Here is a 15088-nt window from a genome sequence, read left to right as displayed (position 1 = left end):
TTTATATTACTATTGTACATCATGTCATGATTTAAATTTAATTAAATCATGTTGTAGATGCACCAATATTCCTTTTGTGGAAATGTATTATCTTCAGCTGAAAGAAACGTTATAAATGTTCTGATAGTGACAAATACCCTCTTCGATTATATTTCAGTTTTTCTCCAGATTCGTTTTAGGAGAGCTTACATTTTGGCAGAACAAGTGCTGGAGGAAATCCCTCCATCTGAATTTGAGTTTCAGCATCTACAAGCCTACATGTAAAATATATTTATTTTTATTATTATTATTTGTGTGCATGTGTGTGAGTGCGTGTGCATTCGGGTGTGTGGTGGGGTCTATTGGGGTTGTTTGCGTATCTATATGGCAGTCATAGGAACCAATAAAATATTTGTCATAATAATAAACGATATCTTACAAGTTTAGCAGGAAAGGCCAGTTTCTGGAAAGTTTGCTTTTAATTTTGGAAAAATCAACCAAATAATTAATATACAGCTCAAAGCTGTTACCAACAAAGTAAGTTATTCATGATTTATTCAAACAATATGAGCAAAGATAAGACTAATCAGAAAGGACAAACCAAGAGAGGACAAAGTGCGATAATTTGTTCTTTATCTTCACACTTAGGCCTGTCATAATAACAGAGTTTGCTGGGCAATTAATTGTCTCAAAAAATTATTGCGATAAACAATAATATCATTTGAAGACCTTTTTACATTGATTTAATGAAAATTATGTAATAATACATGCAATTTCCTGCCAAAGATAGATTCACTTTACTTTCAAAAGAACACTTAACACTGGGACTTATACACAAAATCAATAAAACAACCAAAAACAAAATAGGTTCTCAGTCTCCATTAGCAATAAATATACTTGAATGAAAACTAAACAACATAAAGCCAAAGTGGAAATCAACCAAAAGAGTGTAGATTATGAAGTCTGTATAGTATATTGCCCTTCAGTAATAATTAGATTTAAATAGAGAAGAATCCGACTGCCTGATGCAAAAGTTCAAACTACAGGATTTTTTACCCCGAACGACAATCTTAGAACGTTCTTTGTTCTGAGATTGTCCCTTGTGTGTTACGGTAGATCGTCTTGGCCTCTCCGATCTGAATCAAGGATTTGTCCAGACTGGGAGAGTGACGCAGGACTGACACTCGCCACATGCATTGCATGTAGATTGTAGTAAGGAATTGATTAATGCCTGGTTTCAAAATTAGTGAACTGGACTTATTATTTTGTGTCCATTGTTGGACACCACACGGTTTCGTTACGTACATCTCTTGATGTACGTAACGTTTTATATTTACTCTTTTTGACTTGCATAACCACCTCCTCTTCTCAGCTTCCATTGGAAAAACAGAAAACTGTTAACTTTTGTTCACAAAAATTAACAGTTTTGTGAACAAACATTTATATATAACTACAAGAAATAATGTAAGGTGTACTAATTAAAAATATGCCATTTTTTTCCTTCTTCACCAATTAAGAGTGTGATCTTCCCACACATTTTAAGTAAGACAATATGCAGTAAAGTACCAATAGATGGGTTTGTTTGTTGAATAATTTATTGATCTTTCTCAAATTCAATCAAAAATAAATAATAAACTTTAGATGTTTTTTAAAACAATGTTCACTTGTAAAATTTGTTTTGAAAAGCAAAAAACACAAAAAAATTGCAGGAGAAAATATATATTTTTTTTCCTGTGTTTACATTTTTTATCATACTTTTCTTGCCTTGTTTTAAATAAGTCCAAAGATGCTGGATGAATTAAATAACTATAAGGGTGATTCAAATACATATATAGTCTCCACTATTCATCCACCAGACCAAAATCTGCTCACAGAGGAACCACTTGACTGAAGAAGCAGAAGATTAGATGTGCGCTGCAAAGTGTACAGGCAGAAAAGATTGAAGGAGGAAAGACAGAAATGTACTTTCTTCCCCTCTCCCTCACTTTATTCTTGTGAATTTTGAAATGAAAACTAGTGGTGCACAAAAGAGGTGATATCTGTTCGAAGGATAGAGGACGAGAAAAAATTGAATTTCAACCGACAGGTCTACTTCCTGAGTGAAATTAAAGCTGAGTTGGTTTCAAAAGGAGATAAAAAGAGGAAGAGTGAGAAGTAACAGCAGCTTCATTTTCCAGCTCACAGTTGGTGTGGATGTCACCAGATCAGACACTGTTACAGAGAAAGGCATGCCAGTATTGAAATAAGGGAATACAGTATAGCGAGATGGAAAAACAGCATGGAGGGTATTGTCAAAAACACATAAATCTGCATTTTATTTACCCAGTGCTTTTAAACCTGAGGTTTCACAGAAAATCATTGTTTTTCCTGCAATTGGATTTAAACTGATGCTAAAGCACACGTTTTAAAGCCTGATGGAGACAAGTATCTACAGTGAAACACTTAGAGGAACCAAGACCAGATCTGAATTTTCTAAGTCAGTGTCAAACTCACAATGTTGATTTTTTATTCAAAAAGAATAAACATGTTCTCCACTTCTTTCCAGTGAATTAGAACAGTCGGTCATTTTGATGTCTTTTACAGAGTTAGGTCTATTAACAACCAAAGACAACATTATTTGTTTTATTATTGACAGATATTCACTGAGTAAAAGGCAATTAACCAGAATCAGGTGACTATCAGGTTGATCCACCCTGCAACCGGCCAGCATTAAAGCCAAAAATACAATATGTTTCTAATTCATTATCGCGTCATCATAAAGTACAGCTACATTGCTCTGAAAGCAATACTCTGATGTGAAGGTAAAGGGGGGAAAATGAAATCATAGGAAGCACATAAAAGCAAGTGATTTAAAAAAAGGTTGTATTTTCTGACACGTTGAGACATGTCTGCAGTTCATTCAGGCTGCCAGACTTGAAGGACTGTAGGAAGGCTGGAAAGAATACAGCAAAGTTTATGTTTTTTATCCTTTTGAATGATTCTGCAAGTATTTTAACTTTTTGCCTTTGGTGGTGGTTTGACAAGGCCACTCCAAAACTTTAATATTTTCAGTCAGAAGAATCATGTGGACAAAAATACTCAAATCTCTCAGGAGTATAAAAAAAAATTCTGTTTTGGGTTTAACGTTTTCTTATAATAAACCAGAATCAACTTAAACCAATTAATCATAAGATAGTTTAAAATGTCAAACGTGTTCCCCCTTTATCCGTTTTAAAAATATCAATGAAGTTTTACAGAAACTTGACTCTCACCTTTGCAGTGTGATGGAGCCTCTTCTAATAGAAATAATTAACGTCGGCTCATGGCATGCAATCTAGAAAAGCACATTGTGGAGGCTGTTCATAAATCTGAATGATTTTATTCCTATGGCAAAATGAGATACATTTTCTACAAAGATCCAATTTTTGCACCTCGGTTTTTACAGTGTAGAAATTTTACATCTCTGAAATCTAAGAAGGATTTCCACAGGTTGTAAAAACTCCAGCTTCTGTTAAACAAACACTGTGTCTCAGAATATAAAGCACTTGATTTATACACAATATCAGATATTTCAAGTTAATCTAAATTACTTAGCCAGATTGTAAGAATACAAGGCAAACAGAAGTGAGCTTAAAATCCAATTACTTTCTTCATATAATAAATTTAACCAGAATTTAATATTTTTAATAAAAGCCAATGCCAGATAAGACTTAATTTGTTGAGATATTTACAATTGTGCAAACGTGCAGAACTTTTGACTTCACAGTATGATTAACTTTGTAATGACAAAAATTACTGTATTAAATGTAATAAGAGCTTAAAATATCAATTTCCAGTTTCAAAAGCCTTACTTGAAGTGGTTAATTGCAATCAACATGCAGCTCTTCCCCATTTCTTCACCTCTTCTGGAACAAATGTGGGTGGCAGTTTAAATGCCACCAACAGATCCAGCAGCCAGCTCATGTATTCTGCTACAATGCTGAAAAAGCATAGTAGAAGAGAGCAAGGTACTGTCAATGCAACATTTATTATTCTCAGAGAATACAAGCAAAAGTCCTTACTGTCAAGTGATGCAAATATAAATACAGTTTGGACGTCTATACTACATTTCCATTGTTGGGACTGAAACAACAAAATCAAAAGAGCCATTTGGAAGGATAATTGAGAAGCCAGAAAAAATAGGACGCTATTAAGATTGCCTTCTATGGGAAAAACATACTGCGATATTTCACAAAGCGGGGACTCAAAATAGCTTTTGAACCTTTAACGCAACCTAATCTTAAAATGACCTAAAATTAACACGTAGCGTTCTGTGGCGCAACACAGTGCAATTCAACAGAAGCTCCCTGCAATAATCATATCACCTTTGTTTTGTTGACATTGTCTCAGAGAGTTGTTGATGTAACTCTTGGGCAATCTATGAGTTTCCAGTGCATTTCTCTGTGCTGAAGGCTCTTTCTTATATTAGTTCCATTAGCATCTAAAAATCTGAGCTCCACACTCAATACAAAGAAACCAGTGGGTGGCTCTCGCCCGGAGGTCCTCAGAGAGAATGTTTTTGTTTATTTGTGTGTTTTGTGCATATATTTAAAGTAAAGCAAGTTTGTATGCCATAAAAAGTAGCAAAGAGTTTGAGGTCAAGCCAAGTATTTTACATGTTTCTGTAAGCCGCAATCAACGCCTCTGCCTTTACTCACTCTGTGCCTTACATAAATACTTGGCACTGTTTGTGGTTTTGTTTTTTTATTGTAAAACAAAACTCATAATATAAACTGTAGCCAATGTCTTGGACACTGGCTCCAGAGTTCACTTAATATTAAGGAAAAGAACAACATGTAATTTTTATGTCGCAACATGACCAATGTGGAATTATTGCATCTGCATTTGGGACTTGATTTAAAAGAAGAAGTACAGGTGAGTATTCTCAGTGGCCTTGGGTGTGAGACTGAGGCAGTGATAGAAAGCGATGCAGTCATTCAAATTAAAACAGAAGACTTGTCTCTGCTTCAGATGGGGAATGTTGGAGCAAATAAAACAAGCCAGATGAGCTGCAGTGAAATTGGATCAGGAGTGATGGTAATGGTCGGCATGGGGCGACCTGTAGTTGATGAGATTGCTTTGGTTGGAGCTGCTGCTTCCATAACCACTCTTGTTCTTCTCATTCAGTACAAATCAATAGCTTACAGTGTTGCTTCTATAATCCTACCGAAAAGGTCAGAGCCCCTCATTATTACCAGGATGTGCTTAAATCTCAATCACAGGCCCCTCTGCACTCAGCAGGGATAGATCAGGCTTTTAGGGCTGCTTCACAATAAGCTTCAGTCAATCTGTTCATTTAGTCTGTGCTCACTAAGGAAAGTTAGTCAACAGAAGGTTCCAAAGCCCTGGAAGTAAAACGATGGATAAAAAGCATGAAAAAAGAAATCACCTCCAAAACTACTGACTGAACAAAAACATTTTTCTGCTTAATCCTAAAGTAGAAAATGGTCTATAATAATAGTTTGGATGTAGATGCTTGGTTTATTTATTTTGAACAAGCCTTTATTTAATAATGTTTAATAATGTTGCTAAGTCAAATCAAGGAGGAAATTCTAGAGCTATTTTTTCCTAAAGCAGATAACATGAAAATGTGTGATATTTATAGAAGACATAAATATACCACTCTATACCAGACGTTTTATCCAGTATTTTTGTACAAAATTTTCCAGCTACAGACTCTCATGGATTCCAAACAAAGGTACCACGACATCAATATTCTCCCAGAAGGCAGAAATATACAAATAAAATATCAAGTTTCATAAGAAATGTTCTTATAAAACAGTTGCAGCAAAGGATTTTCTTTTATAGGAGAATTGACAGCACTGTTGATTTGAAGCAAGATGGTTTACATGCTACTTCTATATGTTATTCTCTCTAGTCTCTGTAAATTGCACGTGGGTACAAATGTGCTATTAGTGTGTGCATGCATAATTGTCTTGTATGTCTCTGTTCTACTCTGTTACAGTCTGGCAGGTCTATCCAGGGACTCTCGCTCAATGACTTCTAGATATAAGCTCCAGCTCCCCTACAGACCTCCAAGGTAAGCGGCTATAGGCGATGGATGGATGGATTGACAGGTTGACAGTTACTTTTACACCCTTTTTTCCCAGTCGTTAACTTCTTCCACTTATTTTTGGAGCAAAATCAGGATGTGAAAAACCCATAAAAACAGCTTCACTGCTGTTGTGGTCTCTAGAAAGTAACATTGGCCCGTGTTGGGTCACTGTTCAACAAGTGTCAGAAAAACACAAAAGATATAATAGATTCAAAATGTATTGTACAGTGGTGAGTTAAAACCTTGAAGGAGTATAGACCACATTTGTAGTTAAAAATCTAAAATCTTGAACAAATTTGAATTGGATGAGTATAAACTGAACAGAAAATCTTTATAACAGTTGGGGATGTGTGGAAACTATTTAATATTTGTGAAATCATTGTCAACAGAATCACCATAAAATAAAAATGTTATATGTGTATTAAACATATTGTACAGATTCTGTAAAAAAAATAATTTATAAAACACTTACAGTGGACCATCAGCGACCAATTCCTTCCACAAATACAAGAGACAACACCTCCTCAACTCTTACAACTGCCTATTTTAATTGTTCAAACACCAAATACACCTCAAATCAACACATGCACACAGCATGTACACTCTTCTATGCCAATGCAGGCAAAGTTTCTTGAATTGGCAGCTTTTCAGCTCCTCAAGTTGCAATTTCTTTCAAACATTATAGATATGTTCTTTGCAAAAATCTTTGCATCGGAAATCTTTCTGCAGATAACTTTGCATTCCAGAGGAAAGCGCTGCATAATTAGGTAGGGGTCATCTGTGATCTACTGATATAAGCAAGCCCTTGAATATTGCTAAAACCTTGTGAACTGTCTAGCAAGCTGTACACATTGTAATACCCAAAACATGAAGTTTAGCTAGTCAGATGAAATACAGTATAAAGAGCAGAAAAAAGACAAAATTGTTACCTCCTAACGCCAAACTCTTAAAAACTCTTTTGCAGCAACTGAGTCGTTGCAGTTATGAGATTTTTATGAACACAGAGTTGATGCATCACAGGAGCAAGGCACTCCCCGCCTACACTCTGATTAGGTGCTACTCTCTGACCCATAGCAGTGGTTAATTTGTCATTCTGGTGCAGTTATGTTCTAGATGGAGCTCTGGGAAACAGGGTAGAGTTGTGTATCTTCTTCACGTACAGAGGCTCAGCCTGCTAAGGTGCCATTTACTTTAATTGCAGAGGGCGAGAACGTTTTGCCTTGCTCTTCCTTTTCTGTCATTCCCTGGTGATGGGCCTCGCCGAGGGATAGCTAAAGGTGCATCACTATTGGATATGTGGGAGGAAAATGGACCATCATAAACTACATCACAGGCTTAATAGATTTATCGATCAGACGGACAAGCTCTCTATGATACAGTGGAATCAGCACATGATACCCTGCAGCCCAAGGGGCTGTCCGAAGTGATGAGTCCTATTTGTATTCCCAGCCTTTTCCTCCATGTCATCTCTCGTTTCCAACCTGTAGACATTCGTTTTTCTTCTTCTCCCCTGAAACTACTTGTTGCTTGACAGTTCAAAGCATTCTCTGGACTTTAAAGCTGGTGATAACCAAATCCAATCAAAACTAGATTTCACACTCACCCTCTATCATGTCATACAAATTTACACACATTTTAAACCCTCTCATGTTTATCTCGGTTTTTGCCTTTGCACCTGCGTTCTTGGAATCTCATTTAATGTGGCTGTTGCTTCTGTTCTGGTCTCGGGGTGACAGTGATACCAAAGGGGCCTCGGGGAGTCGTTGCTGACTTGCAGCAGGAGGATAATGAGATTAGTGAAACCACAGAGGCCGTATTAACAGCAGAAGACCCCCTTTAACGTAAAACAAGGCGAGAAAGAAAGAAGGACTGATAAATCAATGTTGCTCTAATTAGCACAGAAAACCTGCCCACCTGTAATAAACTGACAGAAATGTGTGCTTAAGATTGAAATCTATTTCATAAAAACTTGTCTACTTGTTCATTTAGAAAGGTAGCTTCAGCAGAAATGAACTAAATGTTTTCACCAGTTTTACTGACATTTTGAAGAGACCGATTACATTTTCAAGTTTGCACAGCGGTTGCCCTCATTAGGGCAAATATTATCTCCATCAACAGCTTGATCCAGTGTTCACACATATCTAACGTAAAAATTCATTCAGGCAGAAAAAACTCATTGAAGTCCTACACTCAACACATACAGCTTACATTATCAGCACACCAGAAAAAAAAAAAGACTTCACAATAGAAATGAATTTGTGCATCAGGATCCACTTGACTGAGTGTTTTACCTCAACAAAGTGACCTGTGACAAGTGAACAAAAAAAAAAAGAAGAGAAAACAACCTTTCTGATGCAGCAATAAAACCAACATCTGGTTTGATTCCCCTCTACTGTAAATTATCTGGTTTTTTCCACCCGACAGTCTTGTTGTGTCTCTGTTATGGCAAAAAAAACAAAACAAAAAAAAAACAAGAAAACAAGACAGCGATTACAGGTAGATCATGACCTCCCACTTGAGCTGGAAAAACAATAGAAAACAAGCAGCTTCAAGTAACAAGCACTGATCAGAGACTGATAATAGCATTGTACTGAGTATGAGAGTTTGGATTGAAAGGATAATATGAGTTTTGAGTTTGACTGAGTACTGTGAGAAACATTATGCTGCTTTCAAATGGAAATTAGGTTCTTGTGTTTTGAACACAAAGATGCACACAGGACAGTTGATGTTTGAGACTAAATCATACAAGTTTTGATTGCACTATTCAAAGTTGCTGAAATACAACTAAAAAAAGATAGTTTAAGTGCTTTAATTCATGTAGATGCTCCGAATTATTTGCGTCTTAGATGCACACTAAACTTTTGCATTAGGCTGTATGCCCTGAAGAGTTTATCTGTTGCCAGTAATTATATAGTAACAAACTCCACAAAGCAAAATAAGGCAGATTAATAACTTTAGAGAAGTTTATGTGAACACTATAACTACTCTACAATGTTGTGCTGAGCATGTCCTAAACTCTCCTTTTAAAAGAAGAGGAAAAATAAGAAAACATGACCAACAGTTGAGGTAAATACGAGTCACGCTAGTTTGCATACAGTAGCAAAACTCTTACTTGTAAGTACTGACCTCACTGCACAGTTGGCTCCACAAGAGAGAGTTTATCAAAAGTTGATTTTGTCATTTAATAGAACGAAAGGTACTGCTTTTCTCTACATCATGTGACCTCTTAATGTTTTGCCTGTTTCATATGGTGTAGATGTTTGTAGACGCTTGCCGAAAAACCGGCACAGAGCACAGATGAAACAATCGTCACCAAATCTTGTGACGATCAAAACAAAGTTACAAGTTTACAAAGCAGCACATAAGTGTAGACCATACTTAACTGGGAACCCACAAAAAATATACATGCCATGAGGAAGAGTGGGCACAAAAACCTAAAAACTTACAGCCAACTACATAAGTATCGAAATTTTGGTTTATGATCATTTACATTGAACAAATCAGGAGAAATCAACGCATAACGTCACTGTAAAATCCTTCATCAGTTTTCTTGATGTCCAGAGGATGCTGTCATGGCTAAATAAAACAATGTCCTTTTAACCAATGATGACATCATCCTTTCTGTATATCAATCAGTGTAGCTTTCACACTCAATGAGTTTTAGGTTAAGAAAGCAGAGTTTTATAAGGGGGGGTTTTCATATATTTTCCAGAAAATACAAAACTCAAAGTTGGACTTACGGAAGAGAAGTTGTGTGCTCCACAGGGCTCTCCCTTGTATTTGCATGACAGAAGCATTTCATCCAGCTGGTGGCTCAGTCTGTCCATAAACTCCAGGTTGGTTCCCTCAAAGTTTCTGGGTGGCAGAAAGAGCCTGAAGTCTGAGAGTTTCCTGAACCAGACCAGACGGTCCTCCTGCATCAAGTCCAGAACCAGAGGTCTTACTGTCCGGTTAGCCAGCAGCAGGCCAAGCCAGTGGCCAGCAAAGTACAGGTCGCTCTTTGTAAGCTTGTAGAGGCGAATTGGGTTGTTGTTGCAAATAGTCACAGCAGGAAAGGCAAGTTCTTTGGCCCATTCGGTGTGGACCCGTGTGTACGTGGGGAAGGACAGCCAAAGAAGGAGTCGGTTAGAGGACCAGGATAACAGCAACCCCAGGGAGGTGCAGAGGGCCAGCAGCCAGAACGCCCGGCGGCCAACAGAACCTCCAGGGACACAAACATGCCGCAGGCCGTGTAGACGTGTCCTTGACAACAGAGTGGATGTGACCTGAGCCAGAGTTGGCTTCGTGAAACGTCGCTTGCGAGCCTTTCTGATCATGGCTGGGGAACCCCTCCGGAAACAGTGCCCCTGCAGGGCCATGGCTGCCCACAACACTCCTACAACTGCAGGAGAGGCGTCATTTCCTGGCCAGGCCTCTGGGACAGGGGCCAACATGTAGCTCCAGGAGAAATCCACTATATAACCTTCATCTATCCATGCACTCAATCACAATAATATTGTGTGTACATCAAAAAGATTCTTGTGTGGTGTAAAGTTGTCCATCACACAGCAGCAGCAGCAGCTACTTGTTGGTCCTCATTCCTAGTCCCAGTCTGAAAATTGCTCCAATCATTCAACTCAGCAGGGAAAGAAGAGACAAATCAGAGAGGCAAATGTGCTCTAAGCAAGGTGTCTTCTACATGAGCGAGTCCAGCATCCATGGCAGTTAGTGTGACAGTGAACAAGAGATGAAAAGACAGAGACAGCAAAGGGAAGATTAAGATGAAGAGGAGACAGAGAAAGAAGAGAGCAGAATAAAAATACCAAAGGCTAAGCAGGAAAGACAAAAACAAATGTAAGAAGGGAAGATAATCAAAATAATGAGATGACAGAGGTGATTGATTGGTCGGTGTGGTTGTGTCTGTCCTGGCAGAGATTTCCTTGTTCCATCTTTTCCCTTTTTGTGGAGTTGTAGCTTAGTGCTCCAAAGCCCATCAGGCTCACAGAGGTGTACAGCCAGAGATTATCATCAATCTTTTCCTGAAATCAGTAAAAGCTCTAATACATAAAATATATTCAAAGCCTGTTTGCTTTCAGTCTTTCTGTGCATTCTCACTTCAGATGCTCTGACTCCTCTCCTCGTGCTCAGCTTTGGTCGGTTTTATTAGCTTCTTCAAGGATCCTCCAAGTAGTTTTTGATCTGCTTCTCAACCCCGTCGTCACAATTGGAAACCCACAACATGCTTTCACATTTTAAAAGAGGGCATTCATGCATATTCACAGACATGCACAGAGGTTTTCTATGAAAATCTGAGCAAGGCTAATCCACTCAGTGACACTGATCTCAACATCTCTCACCGCCTTTTCAACGTCTCCTGCTCTCTTCCTCCATAGTTTTTCTCTGCGACTTAGACAGTGCCTCTCTCATTTTAGTATTCTTGTCATGTCCTCGATCCTCTTTCTAAAAATAATCTCTTCAAATCAAATCTATCAACTTGCCCTCATGCTCCTCCTCTTCTGTTGTGTCAGGCAAGCCTTCGGTCAGGTTCACTCTCCTCCTCTTTTTATACTCCTTCCTTTCCACTTTGTACACACACTCCGGCTTCTCCCTCCGTCAGGAAAGGCTTCTTCGTGCGCTTTCCTTAGTCTGGGTCCTTGTCTGATTTTACCAGCGTTCTCCTTCTCCCAGCTCTGAATGACTTCTCTCTCCTCTGTGATCACTCTGTTTATCCCGCCTCCCTCTCTCTCCTGTGGTTTCCTCCAGTTTACAGGCAGCTTTTCCTCCCTGTGTCACCTCTTCTCCTCCTCTTCCTGCGCCACAGCTCTGTCCACGCTGCCGGTGAGTCCGTCACTGATGAGAGCGCCTGTCTCTCTCTGTGCTAACTTGTGCCGTCCTTCGCCCCCCTCTGTTTGCCTGCTGCTGCTGCTGCTAAGCAGCAACAGAACGATAAGCGGCAGGCGTTTGCGTGCAGCGTACATCAATAAAATTTTGTGCATTCGGTATGTTGAAAATCTATTTTTTTCCCCGAGTGTGGAGATTGAACATTGATTTTGAAACAAGTTTTAAAACTAAAACTGCAATTTAAGAAGCAGAATGTGCAGCTACTACTCACTTGAATCGATTAGGGGTTAGTTAAGGTGCTTCAACCGTCTCATAAGGATGCAGACCCAGAACTCATTGATGGTTCTATGTAACCTCTAACTGTGTTGGTATCTTCTAGAATTAGCCAGTGTCATTGATAAAGGTGACTAAATATCAGAAATGAAGGCAATCAAACTAAAATAGTGTTAACAAATTAGGTCACATTAGAACTAAAATTAAAAAAGGGGAAAGAACAACAATAATAAAAACATCCTGGAAGAGAAATGGTAAATAGACTGACTTTATGTCTTGTCATACAGACCACTTAAAGCACTTCACACTAGAGACATTCAGTCAATAGCCCTTACAAACACTAGGCCTGTCACGATGACAGATTTTGCTGGCCGATTAATTGTCTCAAAAAATTATTGCGATAAGACCTTTTTTTATTGATTTAATGGAAATTATGTAATAATGCATGCAGTTTCCTGCCAAAGATAGATACACTTTATTTTCAAAGGAACACTTAACACTGGGACTGATACACAAAATGAATAAAACAACCAAAAACAAAAATAAAATAGATTCTTAGTCTCCATTAACAATAAATGTACTTGAATAAAAACTATACAACATGAAGCCAAAGTGGAAATAAATACTGCATTCAACCAAAAGAGTGCAGATTATGAAGTCTGTATAGTATATTGGCCTTCACTAATCATTAGATTTAAATAGAGAAGAATCCGACTGTCTGATGCAATAGTTCAAACTACAGGATTTTTTACCCCGAACGACAATCTTAGAATGTTCTTCGTTCTGAGATTGTCCCTTGTGTGTTACGGTAGATCGTCTTGGCCGCTCCGATCTAAATCAAGGATTTGTCCAGACTGGGAGAGTGACGCAACCTGTTGAATGTGACCAGTAGCCAATCAGAAAGCGCCGATTCTCCTCACGCTTTCTGATGGGAAACACGGAGGGAATCCCGAACAGCTGACAGTCAGACTGACACCAGCCACATGCATTGCAGGTAGATTGTAGTAAGGAATTGATTAAGGCCTGGTTTCAAAATTAGTGAACTGGACTTATTATTTTGTGTCCATTGTTGGGCACAACACGGTTTTGATCAAACCGTTATACCGAGGATTTCTGTCGCTAATGTCTCTCTCAGGTTTTGATAATGGGCGACAATCGGTGCAGCGCGCGCTGGACATTACACTGAGGAAATAAGGAAGGGAGGGTCAGTGGAGAGCACCAGAGTTGAGCCTTTTTTCATTCAGTGTCATCAACAGTGAGAGAAAAAGGCAGTAAAAAACTATATAACTGATAATTGAAATGAGGTCGATAGTTTCAATGACACACACTCTTCCACAGACCTATATACTTATATATATATACCTATATACTTACAGTAGCCAATAAGTGCCATGCCCAGGGGCACCACTACATGTGGCACAGTGAAACTGGAACTAAACCAACAGACTGTACAGTAATAAAGAGATGGAAGTTACCCAAAGAACTGTCAGGTCATCCTAAAATTGAAACAAATTGGTACAGAACATCGAGACCCGAGTACTCATTTACCAAATTTGAATTGGTGTACTACATTTGTAAAGGATAGAATCAGAGTATCTCTTGGGTTGTTACTTGGATTCAAATGATTAAAATAGACAGCACAATGTGTCACCTGCATGCAATTTAGCCTGGTTGTGCATTCTTATCAATATTTTTTAAAGTGAGCAGAGCAAGCAGTTTATTTTTTGTTTTTTGTGCTATTTTGTAAATACACACAAAAAAAGAACATGATTTAAATTATTTGTCATCACTTGGTGTTAATTAAAAATTTACATTCCAACTCTCTGAGCTCTTGATTATCCAGTAAGGCAATGCATTGCTTTGGAAATTTTGAGGTATCACTCATTAGCATTCAGCAGTCTTCTGGCTATTACTGAGAACATTTCATCTCCCAGTATGATTGAAAATATATTTTTATAATTTTTTCCATCTCCTCATTAAACACCCTCAGGCTCGTCTATCTTCATACTTCTTCAGACTTCTGTTTGTTAAAGTTCCCAATTTATTTAACTTCATAACTTTTTGTCATCACATCATGTGCCAAGTTTGTCCTTCCAGCAATATTCAAAACAGGAGATTTCAGACCAAACCTGCTCCAGGAACAGTCAAATGTGCAGTTTTGACATGTTGATCATTTAAATTAATCCTAAAGGTCTAAGGATGACTGTTCTGCAGCAATGCATAACTCCCTTTAATCACACTGTTGAACAGAAATATCTAAAACATTATTTGAGTTCCACCCCCATAAAAGCCTTTAAAGAAATCTTCCATGAACCTTACGACTTCCTTCACAAAAAGAAATTATCATAAACACAGATACTGCGTTGTAACCAAGAAGCTCAACCAGAACTTTGAAAAATAGTAAAATACTTTCATCCATAATTCATGTCGGGTCAAAACACAAAACAGAAATGGAGAATTGGGATGTGAAATGCATGCACATACTATTAATTCCTCAAGCAATTACTATGTTGAATACACACACAAAAACAGACTCATACTGCCTAAAGCGAGATTCAGAGGCATCCTTCCAGAGCCTGCATCCACAGGCTGAATAATTAGCTTAGAGCTATAAAGACGGTTTCACAGTCCAACTAAGCAGCCAGAGTAAAGAACACCTCAAAGGCTGAACGTATTCAATTTGCAATCCGTAAGCATGTGGGAAATCATACATTAATTAGGGATATAGTCAACCCAAGCGTCTGATACAATTACACATCGCCCTCTAACCGCAGAGCCATGGCATTTATATTCATATACATTTCCTTCTCCCAGATCAAATGAAACACTGGAGTAAAATGCTTGTGAGTGATAAATAAACTCAAATCAAACATTAACAGAATCATGTTAACGAGGTGGAGAATATTTTGGAGAATGCTGGGTTAAAAATGCTTAACAATGGTA

General features: G+C 38.1%; 1 protein-coding gene across 2 annotated transcripts in view; it reads right to left on the bottom strand.

Moving 5' to 3' along the window:
• Window positions 1-15088, bottom strand: part of asic2 (acid-sensing (proton-gated) ion channel 2) — a 293437-nt gene that overhangs the window by 93228 nt on the left and 185121 nt on the right. The window contains exon 1 of one of the 2 annotated variants that reach the window (XM_055051974.1): window positions 9793-11889. The exons of the other annotated variant lie outside the window; for it this stretch is intronic. Coding sequence (XP_054907949.1) covers window positions 9793-10485 — 693 coding nt within the window. The 5' untranslated portion in view covers window positions 10486-11889. Of the gene's footprint in view, window positions 1-9792; window positions 11890-15088 lie in introns of those variants that run through there. 2 annotated transcript variants of the gene reach the window in all.

Source organism: Poeciliopsis prolifica, unplaced genomic scaffold (genome assembly GCF_027474105.1).
Source record: "Poeciliopsis prolifica strain line A6 unplaced genomic scaffold, Auburn_PproV2 SCAFFOLD034, whole genome shotgun sequence".
Classification (NCBI taxonomy): domain Eukaryota; kingdom Metazoa; phylum Chordata; class Actinopteri; order Cyprinodontiformes; family Poeciliidae; genus Poeciliopsis; species Poeciliopsis prolifica.
Note: the sequence above shows the minus strand (reverse complement) of the source record. Positions and strands in the feature narration are given on the sequence as shown.